Below are 27787 nucleotides of genomic sequence, written 5' to 3' on the forward strand. Positions count from 1 at the left end.
CCAGTTTTTATACATTAATTTTATTAGACACCTTGTAACAAAGAAAACACATCAAACAAAAAAGTAATTCAGTAATTAACAGTCAAAAGTCTTTCACTTTTTGGTGAAAGTGGAAGTGTAGTATTTGAATTAACATTTCCTTCAACCAGTATGCCTTTAAGTTTGTTTTGCTGCTGCAGCTGTGAGACCGCTCAATTTTCTTTGTGTGCAAAGTGACCTTTATGAAATACCTGTCACTCAGTAGCCTTTAACTTTTTTTTTGACTTCCAGGCATTCTGCATTTCTTTATCCTTGCAGCCCATCAAGCTATGATTGCTTATGCATCCCAGGGCACAGTATTAGCTTTCTGTACATCAGACCCTTCTCCCTTCCGTAGAAGACCTTCTGTTTAAGGCACTAATCAAATCTCCCCTGAACAGCTCCTCACACTCCAGCTAGCAAGCTCAGATGGTTATGTAGTGACAGGAGATACTTCTCAACCCATACACTGGAGTTAGGAGTAGCAGGTGCTATTATTTCATCTCTTCTTATAATCCAGAGAATGAAAGAGCAAGAATGCCATTTGAATGCAGATATCTCTCATGACTGTCAGATGTGTTATAAATACGCTACTGAGGCAGAGTCACACATTGTAAAATTAAAGCAACTAGAAATCCTCCAGAGATCCGGGTGAGTAGCTAAGATATTGTTAGATGGAAACAACTGTGTTTCGCAAACAGGCTGACTATATTTCCTGCCATATGCCAGCACATTTTCTACCAGAAAGACTTGGCTGGAACATGAATGGAATTTCCCTGACCATTTCTAATGGCTAGGACTCCTCTTTTAACCTCTCCCAGCACCAACCCCCTTCTCAAACGTTTGTATGCATCCACACCACTTAAAGCAAAGCTGCTGGTGATTTTCAAAGCTGCCCATCTTGATTTTTTACCTAACAGCTTATGCTATTACACAATCATGTGCAGCCATTTCTGACAGCACATGCACAAGCAGAGGGGTTCGAAGTTAAGGTGTAGGAAGTGACTATCAGTGCTGATACTCATCTGGTTCTGTGCAGCCCCATCGAGCATGGGCAGCCCCTGAAATCAGTGGAGTTTCATACAAAGATATCAACCTGTAATATAATTCACAATGAGCACCACTGTGTAACAGTCCTCGTCTACTTCCCCATTTCTTAATCTTACAGAACAAAATTCAATATTGAGAGTTATCCTCGCCCGCTACAAAGTACTCCCCTGTTCCTCATTTACCCAAACAATCTTTCAATTAATTCCAAGTGCTGGGCAAATTATTTATCAACATGACGATAACAAAGCACTTTTAGTTTTAAAACCTCAAATGTTTACTTTTAACTGACGATGAAGATAAAAAATGTTAGCACTCAAGAAGTCTTCAGAATCCAAAATCTTTACATCCTTTGTAGAAATTCCAGTACTTTTCCATTGCAGTGCATGGTAGAAACTCCTCTTTAGGTACCATTACTATGTCATGGAATTGAAGAAAATGTGCCAGACTTTCCACTGAGTTGAACTGGACAGAAGAGCCTGTTAAAAATGAATGCAAATTATTACAGAGTGTATATTAAAGTAATGGAAAGAAATCACTGGCACTATTATCTAGAAAGGTGTTCATATCTTGTTAGAACCACTTACACATTAGCCATCTGTAATGGAATCTGTAATGTGTCCTAGGAATCATGTTGTGTAGGACCTTAGCTATCTTATCAGTATCTCTTACTTGCACCCAGACTGGAGTGAGACAAGGGCCGTACTACACTTCATGGTGCTCAGGATCAGAAGTCAACCATCCTGGCCATTTCCAACTACACATCAGGAAAATGCAATTGTTCTTCAGCATTGCTTGAATTTCACATATTATATCCACAAGGGGTAAGTTTAGTGTACTTCCCCAAAATTAAGGAATCATTCTAACAGGAAATACCCTTCCTACAGTCCCAAAGGACTGTATAAAAAGGAAGGTGTACACCTACAAGCATGAAATTGCAGGACTGAACAACGGCTATCTGCAATATTTAAATATTTGCTGGACTGAAACAACTATTGCAATGCACAAACTTAAGGCTCTTGTGTCAGTGCAGGAAAAGCTGAGCTTTTTACTTTTCACTGTTAAAATCAGTAACAAAATTACCACTGTAAAGATCCAGCAGTAAGAAATTTACTAGACATTTTCTTCATAACAGCACAGACTCCAAAAGGACTCCAAACTACACCTGGACTGTAGTTTTCAGTTACTTGCCTTTGTTCGTCTTTCAACCACACTGTCTCCCCTTGGTACCCTTGCACAAAATATTAGAGCTCCTGAGCTGCCATAACCAGCCTAACATAGAAACTGCCAGTGACGGCAGAAGTGTCAGATGTAGCAGATGTTATCAAGAGAGGGAAGGCTGTCATGAAAATAAGAATGGCTTCTGATTGTTGTGTTGGTTTTGGTTTGTTGTTTGGCTTTTTGTTAAACACAACAGTGCTCAGATACCATTCAAGTGTCTCAAAAAGCAAACCAGGATATGTATTCCGGATTATTAGTTCAGTCAAGATAAATCCCTGTCAAGATGCAGAGAAAACATATTTGAAGTGACACCAGTTGGTCGTTTAACTTGCACTTAGTTCTGGGCTACCATGTGCCATCCCAAGAGTTTGTCTTTCCCTGTTACCACAGTTTTTCAGTTGTATTACCTATACTATTCCAAAATACAAAATATAATTCACTGAACTGACACCATTGGTAGGTTCCAATGCTAAAACAATCAGTGTATCTTGTAGAGTTTAGACCTCTTAACTCCATGTCTTGGTCAGGATTTCCTTGCTACTTCCTGATTTCCAGGAGCTTGCCACCCAAAGTAGCAAAGTGGCAAATTCACTACTAGAAGCAATAGGTCTGTGTTCAGAAATGCGAATACAGTCTTGCGCATGAGGACATATATTGTTCCATACCCATGACATCAACTGCAAAACTTCTGATTCCAATGAGAACAGGATTGCATTCAGTATCTTACACCAAGCGCATCTTCAGTATGCTAGTGCCGTAACACTGCATAATGAACAAAAACCATGACCTGATGTCTAGGGTGTATTTAAGTATCTTGGACTACGACAAAGATGGGTAGGCTGAATACAAGTCCCACCTGAGAAGTTACATTAGAACACTCCTCACAGAGTCTTCATCACTTATGAAGCAGTCATACCAGGAGAAGCCAACTTATACACTCACCAAGAAGGGATTTTTCAAAGGACATAAAAAGGAATCCTTGGATGGGAAGTCACAAAATAGTTTTAGGGACACCTTCAGGTAAAAATTATCTTAAAAGTAAGTAAGTCTGGGAATTTATTTATAAAATAAACTGGCAGAAACTGAGCTGGAACACTGCCATTAATCCTGCGTCTATAGTGACATGACAGGCATGACTTCGAACTGTTCTGATTTGTTGAAAAAAAACTTTTTTGTTCTGAAATGTCTACATTTTGTATGGAAATACAGGAAAACTTCTTGTCAAAGTCTGAAGTTCATTTAACATCCTGTTTTGAGAGACCTTAACTGGAGAACAGACATTCTTTTCTTGCTTTGGAAATGCTCTTCTCAACACTCTCACTGAGATAGTCTAACTTATTTACTAAAAATTCTTAACTCAAATTTAAAAGTGCAATAAAGATATGACAAAATAAATCACTTTTTTTTTTTTCAGCAGTTGACAGCTTGCTTTCTTGATTCCTTTGGGTCAAATTAATGTTTTACCTATTGGATTAAAATTTTGTAGATTAAATACTAGCATTCTACCATAAATACAACTTTACCCAAGTGAATAATTAAAACCTCTACTCTCTGTAATCTCTACTTTTCAGTAATTTTAGGTACAGTCAACAGTTAGCAAAAGCACGGTAATATACATCCCAAAGCAGTCCTCCTCAGTTCTGACATCAGTGTTTGATATGAAAGTTTTTATATACATAGACAATATCTTTTCCCCAGTAGGGATGGATCAGCATTTGAAAATTTAGTCCCTGTGCTTCTTCCTCCACGTTCTGACACAGCCAACTATTTTACTTCACATTTCCACTTTTCTTTCCCAATTCTTTTTCTCTTTTCTCTCTATCTTAGCTTACTATTATTTTTAACCTTTTAATACCCACTTTGATGTTTCCTTTCTCCCTTTTGCTGTTAACTCTCATCCCCTTATGAAAGTCCAGCAGCTTACAGGTTGTAAGCAGTGGAGAAAGTCCTCATTGTAGTGCCTGGGTACAGAAGAAAGTTTAATAAGGTAAGGTGCAACAGGCAGGGTCTTTCTCTGCTTTCCTACCCTTGCTGTCCTTTTAGCTACTCTCAGTTTTCTACCATCTTCATGGACTACAAGATAAAGTATCAACCAGTAACAATAACTGAATGAGCTTTTTTCCCATAAATCTGTCCATCATATTCGAAAAATCCTGGCAGTCAGGTGAAGTTCCCGATGACTGGAAGAAGGGTAATATAACCCCCATTTTCAAGAAGGGGAAAATGGAAGACCCAGGGAACTACAGACCAGTCAGTCTCACCTCTGTGCCTGGCAAAATCTTGGAACAGTTTCTCCTGGAAAACATGCTAAGGCACATGAAAAACAACGAGGTGGTTGGTGACAGCCAACATGGCTTCACTAAGAGGAAATCCTCCCTGACCAATTTGGTGGCCTTCTATGATGGAGCCACAGAACTGATGGACAGGGGCAGAGCGGTTGACGTCATCTACCTGGACTTGTGCAAAGCGTTTGACACTGTCCTGCATGACATCCTTGTCTCTAAATTGGAGAGACATCAATTTGATAGATGGAACACTCCGTGGAGCCAAAACTGGCTCGATGGCCACACGCAAAGAGTTGTGGTAAATGGCTCAATGTCCAGTTGGAAACTTGTAACGAGTGGTGTCCCTCAGGGATCGGTGTTGGGACCGGTCCTGTTCAACATCTTTGTCGGCGACATGGACAGTGGGATTGAGCGCGCCCTCAGCAAGTTTGCCGACGACACCAAGCTGTGTGGTTCGGTTGATACGCTGGAGGGAAGGGATGCCATCCAGAGGGACCTTGACACGCTTGAGAGGTGGGCCGATGCCAACCTTATGAAGTTTAACCAAGCCACGTGTAAGGTCCTACACCTGGGTTGGGGCAACCCCAGGCACAGCTACAGGTTGAGTGGAGAAGAGATTCAGAGCAGCCCTGCAGAGAAGGACTTGGGGGTGTTGGTTGACGAGAAGCTTAACATGAGCCGGCAGTGTGTGCTTGCAGCCTAGAAAGCCAACCATATACTGGGCTGCATCAAAAGCAGTGTGACCAGCAGGTTGACGGAGGTGATCCTGCCCCTCTACTCTGCTCTCGGGAGACCTCACTTGGAGTACTGTGTGCAGTTCCGGTGTCCTCAACATAAAAAGGACATGGAGCTGTTGGAGCGAGTCCAGAGGAGGGCCACGAGGATGATAAGAGGGCTGGAGCACCTCCCGTATGGAGACAGGCTGAGAGAGTTGGGGCTGTTCAGCCTGGAGAAGAGAAGGCTGCGTGGAGACCTCATAGCAGCCTTCCAGTATCTGAAGGGGGTCTATAAAGATGCTGGGGAAGGACTCTTCCTTAGGGACTGTAATGGTAGGACAAGGGCTAATGGGTTCAAACTTAAACAGGGGAAGTTTAGATTAGATATAAGGAAGAAGTTCTTTGCAGTGAGGGTGGTGAAGCACTGGAATAGGTTGCCCAGGGAGGTTGTGGATGCTCCATCCCTGGCGGTGTTCAAGGCCAGGTTGGACAGAGCCTTGGACCACATGGTTTAGGGCAAGGTGTCCCTGCCCATGGCAGGGGAGTTGGAACTAGATGATCTTAAGGTCCTTTCCAACCCTTACTATTCTATGATTCTATGAAAACACGTCACCTCTTGGCACTTTTTCCATGCTGCTTGCCAAAGGCTTTTCTGTCTCTGTTGGCCTCTATTTTAGCATGATAGTTTTGAAACTATCCTAAATTATGTTTCCTTTTTGTTACAGCTTTACAAGAACTTGTCTCTGTGGCTGCTAAGAACCTGAAAGTTGTATTTAAGAATTCCTGTTAGTGGTGCAACTTTATAAACGTCAGACCAGAATCTCCAGTTGCATAAAGGTTAGTCTGACACACAGACCAAAGACTGACACTTCTGTGCAGAGTCACCATTTTATGATCATTAAAATAGCCCTTTAAAGATTGCCTTTTAAAAAATGGATTTCCCACCAGTATCCTCCTTATTTTTCCAAGCAAGAAAGTGCTGGAAGTACACAGAGATATGGTTAAGTATTTTATAACTACTTTACTCGTATAAAATGAATTTAAATGCTTTTGCAGTTTAAGCAACATATTTGAGTCAATTCACAGGTATGAGCAAATCCAGTTTCAATACTTCTGTGAAACAGGTAAAGAGTATTATCATATCTGAGGGAAAGACGAACTGATTTGCAGTATCTATGGCAAAGTCACGGGAGATTTTATTCTTCTGACTCAAATGGATCTGGTTCAGCGCAGCTAGTCTAGACGTGGGCTACAGATGAGTAAGCAAAGAGAATGACACACTTCAAGGTAACAGCATTTGATCTAGAGTAAAATACAAGGGAGTATTCAGAACAAAAATCTGTGTTAAGAGTTTTCAAATTTCTTGGAAATTATCCACACTCCTCTCAGGAACTTAGAAACAAAGATTAGTCACAACCCAGACTCTCAATAGTCCTTGTCCATTCAAACCAAGTAAGGTCTTGTAAATGACAGCCAGTGTCTTGCATGAATATTTTTGGATCCTCTGACTCTTTAAAAAGCTGCTACTGAATTGACGCACATGAATTCTGCCCGTGCTAGTGGTAATTTTGAAAATAACTTTTCTTTCAGCTGACCAGGACCTGGTATCTTGGAAAAAGAGATGTCTGTGGACAGACTGTCATTGTTAGACTTGGTTCTGACAAAATACTATGCTTTCCTGTCTTGTTTTGTTTTTGGTTTTGTTTCTCCCCCCACCCCCCAATGCCTTTATTTTTCTCTGGGTCTCTCCACAGTTCTTGATTCACTTCATGTGATACAGATCTTAATTCTTTTTTCCTCCTGTTGGAGGAAAATGTTGGAGGCCAAGGTCTCTGCCTTTACACAACCAATCAGTATGGAGCTTTCTTTTTCTAATAATCACACCTATCATGTGAGACAGACACCTGAAGTTAAGGTGTCCGTCCCCTAAAAAATACAAGCCAGCAGGGATTTTGGCTAATTGCTTTGTGATCATCTGTGTCCACCTCCATCCTGATTTTGAAAGCACTTTTTTCCCCCTGAGAATTAATTTATCAAGTGATCCTAAATTATGCATGATGCATTTTTGCACTGGTAGTTATGACCCCTGGAAAAAATCAAAGGTTATTTATAACATCTTATTAAATAAATCATTTGAGTTTGGAAGCTACCTAATTGACTGTAATGACCAAATACTTTATAGTACAGCTGTAACAGTGCCAGAAGGACTTAGAGCACCCTCTGACCGTACCTTAGCCTACAGTTCTTTCCTTCACATATCAGACACAAGTCACCATGAAAGATCTCTAGGCTTAGTTCATCATTTGCCTGCAACTAGAATTTGCATAGCAATAATGTGGAACTTAATTCATACTTCTGCAATTCGCTATTCTCTTGCTTCTAGGTGACATGCTAGATTTGAGAAAGTAACATATATATTGTGGAGGAAGAATAGTATTCCTCAGTAGTTCATCCTGTTGTCCTTCAGTGAGACTGGCAAAACCAATGTCACAGAGCAGAAAAAAAAGATTAGATATATAGAATCATTCTTTGACAGTATTTCGTAACAATGGTCTTTCTTGTTAAATTCTGTATCTGCATGGAAAAAGGACTTGTGGGTATGATTAAAGATCAAGAATTTATGCATTTTATTCTAAAGCATCAGTTTCAAGGTTTATGCTGAAATCTCTTTAATTATTTTATGTTTCATGTAGCAGAAAGTATTGTTCCCACAACACAGACCTGAAGATCTTATACTTGAGAGACACAGTTAGTAAATCTTTGATTCTAAATGTCTGAAAAATTAACAATATTAATAATGCTTTATAGCTTTCTTGCAAGTGTTGCCTACATAAGTGATATAAATACAATATATTATTCCCCATTAAAATGTATGGCTACATCATAATTTTATACAGTAACTGTTTTGTCTCTTCTCCTAGATACATTGGGTATATGCCCGTTAGGCAGTAACAAATATGTTATATGATATAATACATTCTGAATTATTATTCTTCAGGGTCCTTGGACTGGTGTATTAAGATATAGTCAAGTTTTTTATTTAGCAATGTGGGGAACCCAAAACTTCCAATCTATTACAGAAATCCATCAATGTTAGAATAATCTATCAGGAAACAAGACAACAATTTAAATCTCAGTGGCTCCTACCTTCTTCAGTATAGCTGTAACATCATTTTTTCCTCAGAAGGTGAGAGAGGTATGATTGACATATATGCAAATACGAATCAAGAAATGTATACAGCCTCCCACAAAAGAATCTATATTCAACATTGAATTTATACAGAAATAAAATAATAAGTACTTTTAAAAGAAAACGTAATAACTTATTCCACTTTTCTCACACAAATATTTTTACACAGCTGTCCAGAAGGCCTCTGAGTTTCTCAATAAAGTCAGTCACTCTATTTAAATATCAAATACAGAGTTGGAATTCAACAACAACAAAGGCATACACTAGTACCGTTTACTAAAAGGCACTAAGATTGCTTTAAAATGATTCATAGGAGATTATTTCTTCGTATGACTAGCAGGGTGCACATTTACACCATAGATACAACTTCTTGAGTTATTATTGTATACTTGATTACATAGTGATTCACTTGTATAATCTTTTGGAAGGAAAATACCTGGATCTCTGAAATGATTTCTAACCATTTTATAAAACCTGAATTTAATGCGCCAAGATAGTGAATAAGAAGCAATTCCAGGGCCAACCTGGGGTAACTAAAACCAGAACAGCTTAAAATTTTTGCAGTTTATAGCACACTGAGATGCAGATTGGAAGAAACAGAAGACAAAGTATAAATTAAGATTCAGCTCAGGTCAGAACAGCTATTTGATAGAAAACCCTATAGCTCATGTTTTTCATGCACTGATAAAATCTACAGGAGCTGTGACTTGTTCAGTGGGTTTTATGTACAGCCTCAGAACAACTTCTAGAGCTTTCTCCTAGACTATTATCATGTGTTGAATTAAAGACGGAATTGTTTTGTTTAGAAGCTTTATCCCAAAACTTCGCTGTAAGTCGCTCCTGAAAAAGTATCCCCAAAGATGTGTGACATAATCTGAATGCTCACTAAGGTAAAATCATCAGCTCTATTCTCAAATGCTTTCATTTGACATTAGCAAAGTGTGGTGTCAAAAAAGTCTCTCTTCTCTATTTCAAGCAAAGCAGTAGCTGAAGCCACTGCCCCTGAAGCTTGCTGTTTATCACACTGCCTTTCTTTTGTTGCTTTCATAAGTAAGATAAGAAAAGACAGATGTGTTCTAGGAAGATTATCTACAACAATTCTGTTTGTCTTAGTCGTCTCTTCGTCTCCATGGAAACACCAAAGCAGATAAAAAATGTTATAGTGCAGCTGATGAGTTAGGAAGATGGGTCAGTTATCAAAGTATTTCTTTTACAACTTGCTCCACAAAGTAAAAAGGCCAGAAAGCTAGTGTTTAAAGCTCTTGACTAGGAGTTAATTTACTTTCAGCCAGGCTTCTTAAGGAAACATGTTTTCTGTGTGCAACAAAAAGAAGCAATGGTTACAAGTTTTAACAAGTAAGAGTCCAACTGGATATATGGGGGAAAAAATGAGCATGGTTAAGCACATGTATATATTGTAAGAACATATTATGGAATGTCCACCCTTGAAAATATTCAGAACTTCAGAACTTCAGCCTATACTTCAGTCATGGCATTCAAAGTTACTGGAAAATACATCTTTGTAAATTCTGGTGACAAATGATGTGCTGCTTTTTAAAGTATGTAAGTACCTACAGCTAATGCCTGGAACTTTGAAGTACTGGAAAATACTTTTAAATATTTTGTCTGCAAGCCATGAAGAAGGGAAAACAGTATAATAGCTGCTACATTTTGAGATACCTCAGAGAAGGAAAAAGATTATGGATAGAAGTCTTTGCCTACAATCTCACTTTGCTTCCAAAGTACAAACTACAAGGAATACGCAGGTCATCTCTGTCCTTTACAATCACATAAACAGGGGCATTGTGTAGCTGATGAGTATTCTGCTATAGGTAACAAGGAGAACACATTATTAGATGCCAGTGTTTTGGTTTTGTGCTCTTTGTTGTTGTTTTGTTGTCTGTTTGTTTTGGATTGTTGGGGGGGTTTTGTGGTTTGTATGATTTTTTTGTTTGGTTGGTTTTTTTAAACACTTCCAAGTACTTCTCCTCTTCCATATTATTACCACTATTATTGATGGTAATGATGAGCCATGACTTCAATAATACTCAATCAAAAAAATTCAGATGTACAGAATCAAGCTCTTTTAAGTCATGCCATTTTGTTAAAGAAAAAGAAAATAAAATTAACCTTCGTGTTCTTAGTTTGGATCTTGACTTTTCAATCCCTAAACTACATTAATGATCTTTTCTAGCTTTTCTCCGAAAACACAAAAATAAGAATAGTAAAGTTTTCCAGTGAAAGTAGCTTCTTACATAATGTCTGAGCCTTAGCAGAAGGTGGGGCTCTGAACTGAAGTACTATGCAGCACAAAATATATTGCAAGCTTTCAATAACAGGTAATATTTCTTTGCACTACAATTACATTGAGCTTTAAACATATTGCAGGAAAAATACACTACAATGGGTTAGATTTGTTGCTTGGACTAATACCAAAGTAATATCTTCATGCAGTTCAAAGATGCATATGAGATCCCTCTTCTGAGGAGTTTACAATTTGAAGTCTAATGGCAGATTCTTGCAAATACATACACGCGATGCTTACTAGTGGTCCAATTCTACACCTATCTAGGAGGTATTGAAATACTTAATAGCTTGGTTTCATTCTACTGGAGCAATTCATTTGGATTTAAATATTCTCCTGCCAAGCCAGCAGTTTCAGCATCATAACTTTGTACTGGTGTGCAAGATGAGAAGTTAAGACTGACTAGCAAGAAAGCTGAAATTAATTACTCTTCTATCATTTTCCAGGACTAGTGAAGCCCAGAAAGTAAAGTAGTTAAAAGCCAATTTATATACCTTAGCTTTATAGTCAGAATTTATTTAGTGTGAAGTAAAGCAGCAATGCCATTGTGTATCTGAATGGTTCTTTGGAAACAATTGTAGAAGGCAACCAAATACAGCAAATCCCTTTATGGGCTATGGGGCTTCTCATGGCACTTCCAAAGCTTCATTTAGAAGATTTCAATTTCTTCATTTCATTAAGGACACTCAATGAAATAATCACCCTGAGACACTTATTTTAAAAGGAATTCCCTGCTTTTCATAGTTTGCGTTAAAAAATATTTTTGCTCAGACCATGAAACCTGAAAAGCTTCTCCTCAGAACTGAATGAGAAAGGTCTGGGATCTATAAGACAGAGATGTAGAAACTGGGCTGGTGGTTTTTAAAGGTTATACAGCATGTTTAGCAGTTTCTTCCTTCAAGTAACAGGGTAATTGTAGTAGTATAAACCAAAATGTATATATGGAACAACATTTCTGTGTATTTCCAACTTATTCATTTTTATCTTATTACGAATCTCTAATTTTGCATAATCCCCACTGTCAGTGGTTACCTTTGCTACAAAATAAATTTTCTACACAGGATTAGGGTAGCAAGGACCATACATGCTACAAGACTGTTACCTTGGTAGGCAGAACTATAACTAGTAACTATTTAAGAAAACATGAATGTGGCTGTTCATCTCTGCAGCAGAGAAATGTAACTCCTATGAGCTCTAATCTTTTCAATTAATTTCAGTCTGGATTGATACATAAATTTGAACATCATCTACTACATAATCTATTTTTTGTAACTTCAAAGACCACCTCCCTCCAAATATTCTGCCCTGGCATTTAAGATACTAAGTCTAGTTGCTTCTATTAAAAAAAAAAAAAAAAAAAAAAAGAAAAAAGAGTGGCATAACAAAGCATCTTTTGCAGAGGATTCACAGCTTCAGAGTTTACTTAATCCTTTGTACTGTAGCTGCAGGGACAGACATACAGAAGCATAAAGAGTTGCTTTATAGTGTGGCTACACTTTCAGTTTACAATGGCTGACATCATTCTTATTGTCTCCCAAAGCAGACCCAACTCAGCACTTGTTACCCACTTCAGTGTAAAGTGTTACCCAACATTGGGCACAGTGGGGGTTTGAGCTGGCTGCTCTGACTCTGCACTGTGGTCAACCAGGTCATCCCTCTGCAATGTAATCAAAGGTGGTAGAGGCAAAAATACTAGGTCAAAGTGCAGTAAGCACTGTTCACATTGTATAAATATTATGGATAGAGTTTAATGTGCAATCAAAATAAAAATGTAACACTGAAACGACAAAGTTACAAGCTCAGTCAACTCCACAAAGATCAGAGCATCTTCAGGAATGTTTCCACTTTTCCCTTTAAATTAGATTACATGAGATTATTCAGCAATGCTTTTGTATCATATTTCTCCATCTAAATCCAGTTGGCATTTGTCTATGCTATTATTTTGTGGAGACATTTAACCAAGTATTTAAAATTATATGGAGTTATTTTGTTAACTCCATCAAAACAACAAGATGTTTCTCATTTGGACACAGGAGAGTTGAACATACTAAGCTCTGAAAAATGTCATTTAGATGACCCATGAGCAGAGTCGTAATTTTTCCCCAGCTCTCTTTCTCTCCCCCACACAAATCAATTCCATGCCACCTACTTTCTTTTTCCTTTTGTATCTCTCGTATAGCCCTTGCACCCACCATTAGGATTTTAAGGCAGATAAAAACAATCTTACTCTTAAATTTCCTGGTAACAGCTGCTTCTCTTTCAGTGCATGTTTTCGCAACTTCTGTTTGTGGTAAAGATGGGCGTTTTGGCTGCATATTGCTTAGGTCAGAGGTTCCAAGAGGCTGAGCAATGGAGATAGTACCAGGACTCTGATGGCGCTTGTTGTGGTTGGTGGGGTTCCTCATGATAAAATTCTTTCCTGAGAGCATAAGAAGATCAAGACAACTTCGTTCTAAGAACAAACAGTACTGTTTAACACTGATGGTTTCATGGTTTAATACGGAGAGCAGTTAGGGGTTTTATTTTTCTTAAAGGTAAATACTGAACTTTTCACTTAGCTTTATAACACCTAACACATGTAACGGCAGACTTCCCTCTGCTCCTTTACCAGCCCACCCATAGCTGCTATAAGATGACTGTGTTCTCTTTTTTTAAAATGTGTATCATCTTCATTGGTAAAATTACATTAGATTCCACAAAAATTGAATTTGAAAAGCAGCCTACTAAATATATGTGTGTTTCACTGCTTGTCTCAAGAAAAATAGAAACAAATAATAACACATATGATCATAGCAAAACTATTCTCATTTGCTTTCATGCAACCTTATTGAGTTCAGCTGCTCATTTTATGCTAGATATAACTGAAAAAACATTAACATAAACCTTCTGAAACAGGCCCCATGGTTCAGCCATTAAGAAATTATCTGGATTCTCTTGAAAACACTCTTTATTCCACACAACTTTGGGGTCTTTCATGAACTAAAGGTGAGCAAGAGTTGTTCTAATCTTTACAGGTGGCTAATAATTATTAAAGGCAGTAAGAGACTGCAAGAGCACAAGAATTGCACTAGTTATGCTGTTTCCCAAAGATCATCTTCCTGAAATAGCAATGTACAAGATGAATGTACATATTACACTTAGTATAACAACTGGATATGCTTTTATTTTAAGTGACTTTGCTGGAATTTCAATGTGAAATATCTAACACCGATATCTGCTCTGCAATTGACATCTGTTCTTCAGCCGACATCTGCTTCTGAATCCTTGTTATTCTTGGTCCTTTTTAGCAAACATTATGTCATCATTACAGGTACCAGAAAGCACAGAGGAATAAATTCCAAGCCACATAATCACTGTTTCTTCTTCTTTCCTATGTACGGATACTCTAAAAGCACTGTTTATTTTCTTAATGTTTAGTTCTCACTCGGGCTTGAATTCAGTAATTCCTGCTTTCTGCTAGTGTGATCCTAGAAGAGACTAAAGGCTCAGACTCAAAGGTGGGGCATAAAGTGAAATTTAGTTAGGATTTAGGTGACTAATTCCAAAATTGCAATCTTTAAAGCTTCTCTTGCATACCTGCATTGGTCTGGGACTACTTTACTTAATGTGCTCTTCAAGTTTTTTGTGTTAACAATCCTCAGGTATCTAAAAATCTGCTGCTACACTAACCTTGAAGCACCTTAATCTCAACCAAGCTGAAAAGCTGAGACATTTCTTTTGCTGGCAGCCACAGAACAGCAATTCCTTCACCTGTCTTTGCCTAGGGACTTTGATTTGGTAGAGGTTCTTAAAACATGCTTCCTAAATTGGGCTCTATACAAAGTTCAGTGTTAGCTGCTGCTTTTTTTTAAAAGATGGCTGGACACAGCCACTGCCTGTATCATTTTCTCCCCTCTTCATACAGTACCTCAAAGAACACTAAGCTAAGATATTGGAAACTGGAAGGAGTGTGTGGGAGGGGTATTTAAAATAATAGGGGTATTTAAAATAATAGCATTCTTCTCCAAAAATGCTCAAATTATCAGGCCCCAGTCTTCTTTTTTAATGATGCTCTGGGATGCATAGAAAAATTTCAATTCACTAACAGTAAAAAAAAAAAATAAATTGATTTTCTACAAAGGCAGGATGAATAAAATACACACACTCTTTAAGTATATTATAAAGATAAAAGAGTGCCTGAGAATGTCCCCAGGCAAGTGGAACAGGATAGCTCACATCCACACCAGCAAACTTTCCTATGCTTTCGAGCAGGTTGGCTGTAGGCAAAGTGCCTGTTGGGAACAGCCCCTGGAACAAGCTACCTGATGAACAGCGCCCGGAAGCCATTTGGGAGCTACCTGATGCCTGAAACTGTTCTCACAATACAATGGTGCAGGTTAATCCTCTTCTGGAATGACTTAAGGCACTGTTTGATTTCCTATATTTATCTGGCCACATAGTACCTGGAACAGAACTGAAACTGAGAAAAGAGAAACTTTGGCTTTCTCTCCCTCATTTTCTCACCTAGGGCTAATGGTAATCTTAAATTAAAAGTGACAAAACCCCCCAACTTCTTTAAATACCTTTCCCAGATTACACTGGACTGTTTGTGAAAAATGGGAAAAAAACCAACTTACTGATCTTCAGGCTGATTTTTGTTTGTCAAGAGTATTTTTTGAATAAACGGATTTCTCTGTTTTACGAGTTACAATATTTATCATAAATTTTCCATTACAGGAATAATTTTCAAGAACTAGTGAAATACTAAAAAGCCTATTAAAGAGTTAAAAGACTAAATCCATTTTAAGTCACTTATAACTGGTATAAACTTAAGTAATGAAGGCAGGGCAAGGTAAACTCATCATCTGGATGCTCTTAGCTTGAAGCAAATTCCAGTAGAACATGGTAGTCTGAATACCAAATTAGTTATTTTAAATTATTATTTTTTAATATTTCAATTTATTTTAATTTATTTCTGGTATGTTAACAACAGATCAAGCCTGATATCCCAGTTCACGCGAGTGAGGTGCAGTGTCCCATCAATTAACAGAACCAATCACAAAAGCCCAAAAGCTTTTCAGATTCCAAGTGCAACAGGCAGTCAAAGGGGCCTGAGTTTCCCTGGAAACACATAAGTTATCAAAATTAGGCTGAAGTTCTTAAGTCTGCTGGGCAGTTCTAAAGAAAATATTCAACATAATTTTGTCATATCAGTGCACTCTGCTTCTTATGGCTGTTTGTTTTTCGAGAATAATCCCCCTAGTTATTCCTGTTGCTTGGGCATACTGGAATCTCCACCAACAAATAATATTTAATATGATTTTAAGATGTACATGTAATTAAAACTTACACTCGTATATCTGAGATTTAAACATAATAAAAAAGTATTAAATTATTAAAACTTCAGTATACATCAAATATTTATAGTGTAAAATGCTACCTAAATATTTTTTACATAACAACCAAGTCATTAGTATTTATTGTCCTCACACAACCAATTAAGGGAAGAAAAGAAACATACTTCTTTAGAGATCATGTGTAAGTTCTGGCACTATCTATATTTCAAGCCCAAGATCTGTAATAAGCATATAGTTCAGCAGAAAAATAAATCAGGAAGCAATATGGGAAATTGGGAACTTAAGCTCTTTAGAAATCACTTTCTGATGCTTCAGTCATGGTGAATATTAGATTTTAAGTGGTACATACCCAAAAGCATTCTTTCTTGTGATGGTAATTCTGGGTCTTTAGAAACTGATACTCCTTCATCAAGAAATTTTGACAACTGTGTCCCAAGATATGTAACCTGTAAAAATATATCTAGATGGATAACTGGTAATTTTAATTAGTGTATTTTTCTTATAGGTGTAAAAATTTCATTTTTCTCATAAAACTGAGTTTATGCACTTAACAGTCTAATCCGTGTCTGTCAAGGTCAAGCAGAAATTCTGCGAATTTGAATTCTAAATGAAATAAAGCATAATACAACACATCTGCAAAGCCCTCTTAAGCTCCACCAGTATTTTGCAACATTTATCCCTGACATGCTGACATTTCAGCAAACTTGGTCCTTTCCATTTTAACTACCTTACAGCTTTTTCTGTCAGCCTCTTAATCATCTTTAAAACTACTCTTTCAAACCACTGATAGCTTACAGAGTGGGCATTCCTCATTCTCTCAATGCTTGCGACTAGCTCATCACTGTACAGCTACAGCTATGTAGCTCTTTCTTTGCTGCTTATTCATTAAAAGTAAGAAGACTTTTTAAAATTTAGGCTTGTACCCTCTTTTGCTTTAAGAACAGTAAGGAGATCAGATTAGTGATATATTGCTATTTTTGGGAGTAAATTCAGGCCTACCTTATTCCATGCATACTTCCATGTCACATAAATATCATTTCCTAGTAGGTCTTTAACCCAATGAACTGGATTCTGCATTATTTGTCTCTTACTGGTTCTGATCTTGCCACTGTTTAAGAGCGTGGCTTTACGACTAAATTCCTAAAAAATAAAAGTCAAGAAGCAGTTTTCTATTTATAAATTAAAAATCTGAATTAACATCCTTAAAACATGAAAAAAATACTGAAGAACAATATAGGTGAAAATAGCTAATTCTGTTTCTCTCTGAAAAATAAAGAAGAAAAAAAAAAAAAGCCACTATTAAGAACTGTTGTATGTAAAATAACACAATTTATTCCACCAGAATAAGATGTTTTAGCCACACTAATACCACTATCAGGGACAAATCTCCCTATTTGTGTTTATCAGAACTGTTTTTGCATCTTAGTTCCTCTTAGACATAATAATGCTGTGAATAAATTAATTTGCAACAGTGAACCGAGGAACTCACAAGAGGCAATTCTGTGCAACAAAAACTGTTACACAAATGCAATCTTCCTTACACATGTGGAACAAATGCATGTCACAGTGAAATTCCAGCAATGATTCAAAAATGAAACATATTTGCATATAAACTTCACTTATGTCAAGGGACACCAATTACATGTTTTAGGAGGAACCTGACAGCCTTAACTTATGCAAAATAAAGGATAATATCTATTTATTCTTGCTGCCTCTTTGATAGTGCTAACACGGCCCAGTTCTGCAAACATATATGCACCCCCAGAAGCACAGTTTATACTATTTATAGTTCAGTAACCTATGGTTTTATTATACTGATCTCAGTTAGGCTAACACAGCTAAATAAGGCAAAAAATTGGTTGTTGATAAACTATGCTAGAACTTAGTAAGGTTGCTTAGCCTGCGTGAGGTTAAACAATCAGAGTAAGAGGTAATGATCCACCAGCAAACACTGAACTGGCCTCCTACCATATCCACTGGCTTGGGGTGTCTATAAGAATCTAAATTAAGATGTTTGATGAACACTTCGAACACTATTTTGCTGAACACTCAATCCAGTTCACTGTTTCCTAGCTTAGGTCTACAACATTCAAAAACTGCATTATGCCTGCCCAAAGCCCTTAAGTAAGGACTACGTACCAGCTCTTTGTTGTTATTTAATACATCTCTATGATAAAGAAGGAAACTTTACTGATATCTCTGCTTTGCAACACAACAGACACTGGCTTCTAAACTTCTATCTTATAGCACTGTCTTCCGAGACATAAATGTCATTTTCATTCTTGTAAAAATCACTGGCTTCTCTACACTCCAAAACATCAACATTTCAATAAACGGTTGTAATTCTTTAAGATCCACATGCACCAAGCCAGTATCACAGATAACAGTCTTGATAAATGACAGTAAACATAATGAATTCTTCATCCTTCCACTTAATCATCTTGAGGTTCAGAGGAATATTACATATCCTTTAAAGAAAAGAAGCATTTGTATATACCTATGACATGGCCCAATGTAGAGGCTTGTGACTTATTCACGCTGCCTTGTATTACAGAACACACGACCACATGAAATAGCCACTCTTAGCAGAAAAGCATTTCTGAGCAGATTATAGATGCAGAAAACAGTCTTTTCTACATTAACTACACCTGGTGCTTTGGCTGAAAAGAACCCTTCATGTTTTAATCAATATGTTGCCCTGGAAATTAACTAGCTCACAGGTGGGAATTCAGTCAATAATTCCACCATTTGCTCAATATTAAGCCAGTCCCCTGGCGGCTGCCTCACAAATCTGCTCTGTATTTGCAGGCACAGGGATGTGCTTTTGTGTGAAAAAAAGAGGTCGTGTTTTTTGGTTGGTTTTTTTTATTTTATGTATGTTTCATACCAGACTGTAAACTATGGAACCAGCTGGCATGTAAGGAAGTAATTTTGCATATATTTGTGTCTAACACAGTGCTATGAAATCCTTGATGTAATATTTCTTTATTTGAGGGACTTGACAGTTGCTTCCAAGAATCACATTAAGTCATAAAAACCTTAATGTTCCTGCTACTTCCAACAGGAAAATCAGCTATTACACTATGTACACCAACCAATGATTCCACACTGGCTTTAGCAACAGGAAATGTTAAGAAGCTGATAATGCAAACTTAAAACACGAATTCTAAAACATGAATATTCTGGGTGTTAATATTATAGGCTAACAGAAGATGCCATCCATAGCATTTCCCTTCCAAACTCATAAAAAGTTATCTGTAACCAATGAGTAAAAATTTTCTATACTAAGTACTGAAGATGCAGACCAAAACATGAGAACTGCTCTTTCTCCATTTCAGTGTTTTGCTTTTTTTGTTGTTGTGGGTTTTTTTCATTCTATGCTAATATGAACATTATTATATCTCAGTAATTACCTGCAGTTTGAATTCTAAAACATTTTCTCCTGGCTTAATCTTTCCCAATTCCAGTAGATCTATCAACTGAAGCTTTTTCTTATTTCTTCTTCCACACCTCACTTGGATTTGTTCACATGCTTGATTACTGTAGCTCTGGGAAGATTTCTCACTGAGATTTAGTGGATAATCTGTATTTGAGGTATGACTTGAAAGTACCAAGTTGGCATTAAACGAATTCTCACCATACTGGAAGATCATTTGCTGCAAAGTATTAGGGAAGTTGTTTGCAGATTTTGACAAAATTATTCGCTGTTGCTGCTGCTGCTGGAAATCTTCTTTCTCATTTATGTATATCTGTAGACCCTCACGTGTAAGAACCTGCTGGCAGTCACTGTCTGGCTGACAGACATTGTTATTGACAACAGTGCTTCGGGGTTCTACAATATTTAATACATTTGTCATTGAAGTGGGATTTAAAGACTTGTTTCCTTGTTCTGCAATTGCTATACAATCAATGTCTTTTTGCTGTGAGCACTTTGTTTTATTAGTGGAAACAGCAGGTTCTGAAGGCAATGTCACCACTTCTACAGCATTTGTCAGCTTTGACATGTTGTCGAAGGGATATTCTCTCACCCTGCTTTCGGATGCCAAAGCATGATCAAAAGCCTCTTTGCTTCTAATTGCTTCTTTATTTGCTCCTGTCTCATCCAAGCAGATGTGTGGATGCTGGCTGCAGTCCTGAGCTGGAAATTCATTTTCTAAAGGGAGATGTGCTTCTACTCTGTTTCCATTAGGCATGCTGGCACCAAGCCCCATACTAAATGTAACTACATCAGGACACACAATTTCATCCGCAGTTAAACTTTGTCTTTCATCATCTCCACAGGAAATAATTGAGTTTGAGATCTGCTTCTCTGAACATGATGCACTGAACACTTGCTTTGCTTTTCTGTAATTCTGTATTTTCTGGACTAATTTTTCCTGGTTTTGGGCAACAGTCAACAGACTCTTTTGCCTAGAAGCAAGGTTAACTAATTGTTTTCTCAGTGCTCCTTTTTTAAAAGATTCTACTGAAGCCCTGTAGAAAATTGAAAACAGAAACAGCTTAACAGACGTAACCCACTAAGAAGAGGAATATGTTTCAGAGGATTCTGCCAGCACCTGAAATTTGAACAATCTCTTTATCATGAATGAAGTTTATAGTTCTAATCCCAGGCTTATGCCCAACAAACTGCAGAATCCTGTCCAGAAGTAGGATGCAAGGATCAAAACTTCAGTGATAGCCTTGTCCTTCTATACCACCCTTACTTCACAAAATCAAAACGGGGTCTGTATTATCACTGGCTGCTCTTTTACCACCAGAAATCACAACAGTTCACTGAGTTCAATGCCTTTGCAGCTCTCATTTAGAGCCTTTTTAAGTGAGCTCAGGATGAACTACTGAAGGATGATACTATCACAAAGTTTTTACGCTGTACACAACAAAACATTTTATGAAGCCACAACTGTAATAATACCCCATGACCTTGCTCTCTAGATGAGCTCATCTCCCTGTGAGACTCCTTCACTGGAGGATTTCCCCCCTTTCCTGCTGGAAGGGAATTCTTTATTTTCCTCACTTCCTTTGGCACAAGAGCCACCAGACCAGCATAATACTCTTTTCTCCTAATTCCCCCTGAGACAAGTGATTGCATCACCACTCTGGCACCATGCTGGGAAGACAGGGGAGTACCACATGGTGTGGGAAAAGGAATAGCAGCATGATTTGCTTTTAACTCCACTCACAGCAGAAGTGCCAAGCAAGTAACACCATCCCAGTCTCAGAGGAGAGAGACTGTTGAGAAGATCAAAACAGAGGTACAGCAAGACTAATTGGTGCAGAACAAGGACACCCAAACCACAGTGTGACAGTACTGGTGTCTGTATTGTGATATTGCTTACAATCATATGTGTTTAGAATCCATTATATGATCAACAAATCAGCATATAGTTGATCACTGATATGCATAAGCCTTGACAACTATGGACTCCTACACAGGCCAGTTAGGCTCCACATAGTTTTCTAGCAGTGTTTCTTCAGGGAATTATTGTTGCTTTATTGCTATACAGGTACAGAAGAACCTGCAACTGAAAAGGCAAAGATAGTGTGACTAAAATGACAAAGGCAAAGTAACTTACAGCCACCGACAAATAGGATGCTTTTTTCCCCATTTTTCTTAGGTGAGAGATACAACTTAATATCTTCAAATGAAGGGACAGAAATGGAAAAGTGTTAATAGGCTAATTAACTGAACAACAGAAAGATGGAAAATGTGATGATGCCTCCTGATTTTGTGTATATTTATGTATTGTGTGACAAAAGCTTATATGCTAATTAGTCAAAAACAAAATGTTCAAAATATAATGAAAAGGAAATTTAATGTAATTTGGCATGTATCTCATTACTGTTGAATAGCTGTTGTGTTAGCTGCAAGGTATCTGCAATACCAAGAAATATTTATCATTCTGCTCTGGAATGGTTTCACTTTCAATATTAGAAGGCACAAAAGTTTGTGTAGACATTAGTTTTACTGTTCTTGTTTCTCAATTCAGTCACTGGTTTGTTCACAAGGATGATGTGGAACCCTAACTTCTCTTCACATAAAATCTTCTCTTATTATCTGTGTAATCTATGTATCTTACATTTTACAGTTGGCAAAATGGTCTGTGACTGAAACATTTCAGACTCTGCTCAACCAGCCTATATGTTTTGCCATGGAACTACCTGAACTGTTGCTTTTACATGACCAAATGAATACTGCTTGCACAAACAATATGTAGACATTCTCATCAGATGGCCTCGAAGCATCCACTGAATACAATGCTACATTGTTAGCTGAGCACTCACCACATGACCAGCATTTAGGTAGTCCCTCTTAGTAGGAAGTATAAAGAGGCCTTGTGAGAGCTGGCAGCAGGAAGCTGACAATTCACAGTCCATGCTCACACTGAGGTGAGCACTCCCAGCTCACGTTTGAGGTGTCCCCACAGAAAAGGAACATCTGCAAGCACACTTTAAGCCATTGTTTTACCCAGCTCTTAGGGGCTCTTGGCTGAACACGCCCAATCTAAGGGTGGTAAAGAAACAAAACTGAAGGCAGGTATGCTACAAGTAGTGCCTGAGTTGCTACTGCTTTCCTCCATGATGTCGCAAAAGCAATCTAATTGCTCACTACCTCCATTTCCTCATTTCTGCTTAAGAATTTTTCCACACGTTTTTTATGTTCACTGCCTCATTTCAGTATTCATTGTGTGCACAGCAACTGATTAGTATACACAAGCTAAACTCTGAAGTTCTTCCTTGATGTAAACTCTTACTGGGAATAACTGAACCAATACGGATCATGCTTCCACAAAATGTGAATGAAAACCACATAGTTTTACTTGCATGCTACTGTATGCTCACCTTCTAAGTTCTATCACTGTTGCTATTAAGAACAGCTTCCTATAAATACAGTCCTTATATTTTACTTACCTGTACTTTTTAGCAAGAGTATCCCTTTCTGTTTTCTGTTTCGCAAGCATTTCATTCAAAGTATCTTGCACCTGAGACAGCCTTTGGATATACATATCTGTCCAATAATTTGATACAATCAAAATGATGATGGCAATAAGTAGTAGAAAATAATTACACTAATAACATTTTAAATGTAGCTATATTTTTATAAAATAAGAGCAGCAATTACAGATTCTTCTTTATATACCCTGTCTCTTAGCCATGTAACATAAGGCAGAGTTCGGAAGTCATGACCAGTGAATGTCACTGGGATAATACGCTAAACATGTAATCTAATTCCTGAAATTCTAAACCAGGAAATACAGGCTTTCCATAATCATGAAAAATGGGATATTACAGGAATAAAAGTGTCATTTATAAAATGTTTACCCAAACTTGTTTCATAGTATGTACAAGTATTTACTTACTTACTAACACATAAAAATAGAAAAATATCACTCTTATTAAGGCGGCTTAATAGGGAATTTTAATCTATTATTTACGATAGGTTTTACTGCATGCAAATGCCTTCAGTATTTTATTGTACGTTCTAAGATTGTAAGTGTACTTCTGTGTCCTTGTTCAGTCTTGTGCCTCCTCACAAGTAATAACTATAATTTAGTTTAAGAAGAGGTGCATTTGTCAGTAGTGCTAAGAGTAGTGCTCATTCCTCTTATTCCTCTAAATAGGAGAAGTTTGATAGTTCTGTTTTGCTTATTTATGAAATTGCACTGATCTCTGCCTATACGCTTGTCTATTGTATCATCTACCTGTTCGTCAAACATTTTTCAAGAAAACACATCAATTTTAATTAACAGTTCATACACCACAAATTTGAGTTGGAAGCTATAAATCGGCATAAGTCTGTATTTAATTTATTTTTAAAATTAACTGTTTTAAGTACAATTTGAAAGCTCCACCCTATATTCAGGCAAATAAATTTAAAACCCCCTTCCTTCTGTCAGTAAGCAAAACTGTTCCATGAGCATAAGCTGCTGGGCATGTGTAAACAGCCCTGCCTGGATAGCTAGGGCAGCTTCGGTCAAAGGCATTCCTACAGCAAGCTTTGCCACTTGAACAGTCATGGCACAGACACAATAGACTTGAACTGCTACGCAGCACCAGCATCATGATCTCCTAGGAAGTCAGTGTCACTTAGTAAACTCTTGAGATTAATCTGAACTGAGATTTTATAGCCTAAGACAAATTACACCTCTGGGCACCAGTATTTCTGAAACTACCCATCATCCACAGCCCTTGCCTGAAAGTTTTTTCTTTTTTCTCTCATAAATTATTTTATGCTTGTGAAAGTCCAGCCACACTAGAATGAAAATGATGCATCTATTACTTTACATATAGGCATAGCATTCTTGACCATGGAGGGGCTCACGTACTTGTCACTGAATAATGTTGCTAACAATGTGCATTCTTACCTAATATATATCTAATATATCTAATATATTCTAAATATATTACATGTATTATTATTTTTAAAATAATTGTATTACCAACAATAATGATGCATGTCCTCCACCCAAAAAACCAGAAAAAGTGAAACAACTTGAATTTATGTCTACCTGCATCTTTGGAAGTTCTCAGTTCAAGCAGCAACAATTCTTTTTGCTTCTCTTCTGCATCTTGTATGGCAGCAGCAGGCTCCTGTTAATAAATACAGAAATGATGGTAAGAAATAGAGCCAAATGCACCATACAAAACATGCCATGATGCATGGCCTGCAGGGTAGGTACTGGCGGACTCAATAGCAGGCAGGGGATGGTAGCAATGGGGGCATCAGTAGCATAGACGTATATATTACCAGAGGTGTGCTCTGCAAGGGGCTGTCACATGCTTGTTTTGCCTAGGCATTCAAACTAGTCCATGTTCAGGGTCCCTGTCGTGGTTTAAGCCCAGCCGGTAACTCAGAACCACACAGCTGCCCGCTCACTGCCCTCCTTCTTCCTCCCCCCGCTCCCAGAGGGATGGGGAGGAGATGGAAAGAATGTAAATCCCATGGGTTGAGATAAGAACAGCCCAGTAACTAAGGCATAATACAAAACTACTACTGCTACCACCAATAATAATAATGATTAGGGAAATAACAAGGGGAGAGAATATAAAACTAAAAGGGGAAAAGGAAAAGAGAACAATAAACACAAGTGATGCACAATACAATTGCTCACCACCCGCTGACCGATACCCAGCACGACCCAAGCAGCAATCTGGGCCTTCCGGGTAACTCCCCCCAGTTTCTATACTGGGCATGACGTGCCGTGGTATGGAATACCCCTTTGGCTAGTTTGGGTCAGGTGTCCTGTCTCTGCTCCCTCCCGGCTTCCCATGCCCCTCCTCACTGGCAGAGCATGAGACTGAAAAAGTCCTTGATCGAAGTAAACATTACTTAGCAATAACTAAAAACATCAGTGTCTTATCAGCGTTGTTCTCAGGCTAATGTCGAAAACACAGCACTGCACCAGCTACTAAGAAGGAGAAAAATGACTGCCACAGCTGAACCCAGGACAGTCCCACCCCTGAGTACACTACAGGGATTAGACAGTGAATCTCACCATGACGGCATCACCTAGACAATGTAGACAGCCTACAGATACCAGCAAGAGCCGACTTAACATAAATTTGTTCAAAAATCTTCCTGTCTGTTTTGAATTAAGATTAAACAATTTCTAAATATCTTCATTATCATGAAGAAAAATCATTACTCTTTCAAAGAGCCATTTTGGAAATGTGACGAAAAGCCTCAGGTTTCCTGAGCTTTTTTCTATTCATATAGGAAATAAGAAATGTATATAAATATTAACTACTGTTTGCACAACAAATAGGAGTGCACAGGAATCATGAACAGAGAGAAGTGATAACACACACACTTGCACACTGTAAACCACAGTTTATATACTGTAAGCCTCTGCATGATGATGTTTTCCACATACATTCTAAAGGGTTAATTATTTAAATGGTATTTTTACATTATTCAGTCAGTAAATAACACTGCAGTAATACACTATAAAGCAGCTTAGCAAAATTCTATTATTTATACTTACCACACTGTATTTCTCACATTGTGGCTCCAAATCTTCATTATCATTTTCACAGTAGCTGTAACAAGGATGTTTTGATCTTCTTGATCTAGAAGGATCTCTCGTCCCTATGCAATTAAGAAAAAATAAATAGAATTTAAAATGAATTTGCAGGAGCATAATAGGTTAGATTAGCTAGTATAGGTTACAAAGATGCAATGGCAGATCTTATCATAAAAAACATCTTGTATATGCAAATGAGATCAAATTTAGGTAGCATAAGGAAATAAGTCTTTAAAGCTACTCCATAGTAAAACACAACGTTCCTGTGAAGGGAAATATGGATAATAACAAAAATCTGAACAGACAAGTATGTCCTTGTATCTCATTCTCTCAGGAAATAAAAAACCAAACCAACCTAACCTCATGTATCCTATTTTCTGTAAATAAATAAAATTCAGTAGTTAACAGAATTAAAAGTATCAGTGCCGGGCAATACGCAGCTCCACAAACCAGCAGCATTCTAATATACTGATTTTCCTTAAGACTCAGAGTGATCCTACGATTTACATTATAAAACCAACATACCTGTAACTTCAATAGTGTCAACAGGAGGTAGAGAGTCCATAGCACCATAAGACTTCAGCAGTTCGCTCATTTCATCATCATGAGCCTCATCCAAAGCACTTTTCCCTGAATTACTCCTCTCACAGGGATTTGCTCCATGCTGTAGTAGAACCCTGGTGGCCTGTTACATATTATTATGATGTGTATTGTGGTAATTCTTGTTGTGAACTTGTAATACAACTATATGTGTTGTATCTATCATAAATCACAAATAATAAAGGTACAAATAAGATACGCTAAAACCTGTTACACTTGCAATCCTAATTAAACAAATAAGTTTAATTGGCTATTATCAACACCAGCTTGTATCTTAACACTTCTAATTTTCCATTAAAATACACAAATAATTCACAACTTGTCATTAAACCTATCATCTTCATGGTATTGTTATAGAGAGCAATTAAAAAACTTCATATATCTAATATAAAAGGAACTGGTCAATTGTATTAAGATCGACGTGCAGAAAAGAAGAGGATTTTTTTCATTTAAGTATTTAATAGTGGGTTTGGTTTTTCGTTACACACACTGATGATTTTTTTCCTAATTCCAAATCTCTTTCAAGACTTCTTAATTGTAAAATGTGGAAATGAGATTAGTGGCATCAGTGGAATCATCTACCCCCTAAAATTCAGATCATATGGAAGTGCTGACAAAGTCAGCTTTGATGGTAAAGAATTTTCATACGTATGAAATCTTTAACATTTCTTCTTTCATATATTCAGAGTGCTTCTAAGTATCAAAAAGTATCAGAAAGAGAATACTCTCTAGAAGTGCAGAACCTTCTACATCGGTTTCTCTCCGCAGTACTGAATAATAGCCTACATGTCTGCAAGAACTGTACTGATATTTTGGCACAAGGCCTGTGAAATAATCCCTTTCTTTATCTTTTCTCACAGAAAAGATAAATGTGATGAAATATCAGCTCTTCTTACAGGAATAGCAGTGGTATGTTTGAGCCAATCTGGCATGACCATTTTATGCTCAGTTCCCTGGACCACACTGTGCCAAACCATTTTATTTATTTGTGTGCAGTTCTGGGCCTCACAATTTAAAAAGGATGTGGAAGTTCTTGAATGCATCCAA

General features: G+C 37.6%; 1 protein-coding gene across 8 annotated transcripts in view; it reads right to left on the reverse strand.

The window, feature by feature from the left end:
• Positions 1–27787, reverse strand: part of ANKRD31 (ankyrin repeat domain 31) — a 69092-nt gene continuing 41305 nt past the window's right edge. For 6 of the 8 annotated variants that reach the window (XM_030512423.1, XM_030512420.1, XM_030512422.1 and 3 more), the window contains 9 exons: positions 26666–26825; positions 26102–26205; positions 24626–24707; positions 23028–23124; positions 19532–20591; positions 17118–17258; positions 16468–16564; positions 13010–13201; positions 1–1544 (listed from right to left, as the gene is read on the reverse strand). In XM_030512423.1, coding sequence (XP_030368283.1) covers positions 1393–1544; positions 13010–13201; positions 16468–16564; positions 17118–17258; positions 19532–20591; positions 23028–23124; positions 24626–24707; positions 26102–26205; positions 26666–26825 — 2085 coding nt within the window. In that variant the 3' untranslated portion in view covers positions 1–1392. Of the gene's footprint in view, positions 1545–6434; positions 6590–13009; positions 13202–16467; positions 16565–17117; positions 17259–19531; positions 20592–23027; positions 23125–24625; positions 24708–26101; positions 26206–26665; positions 26826–27787 lie in introns of those variants that run through there. The other 2 variants (XM_030512417.1, XM_030512419.1) reach the window with 2 other exon arrangements.

This window comes from Strigops habroptila, chromosome Z (genome assembly GCF_004027225.2).
Source record: "Strigops habroptila isolate Jane chromosome Z, bStrHab1.2.pri, whole genome shotgun sequence".
Classification (NCBI taxonomy): Eukaryota; Metazoa; Chordata; class Aves; order Psittaciformes; family Psittacidae; genus Strigops; species Strigops habroptila.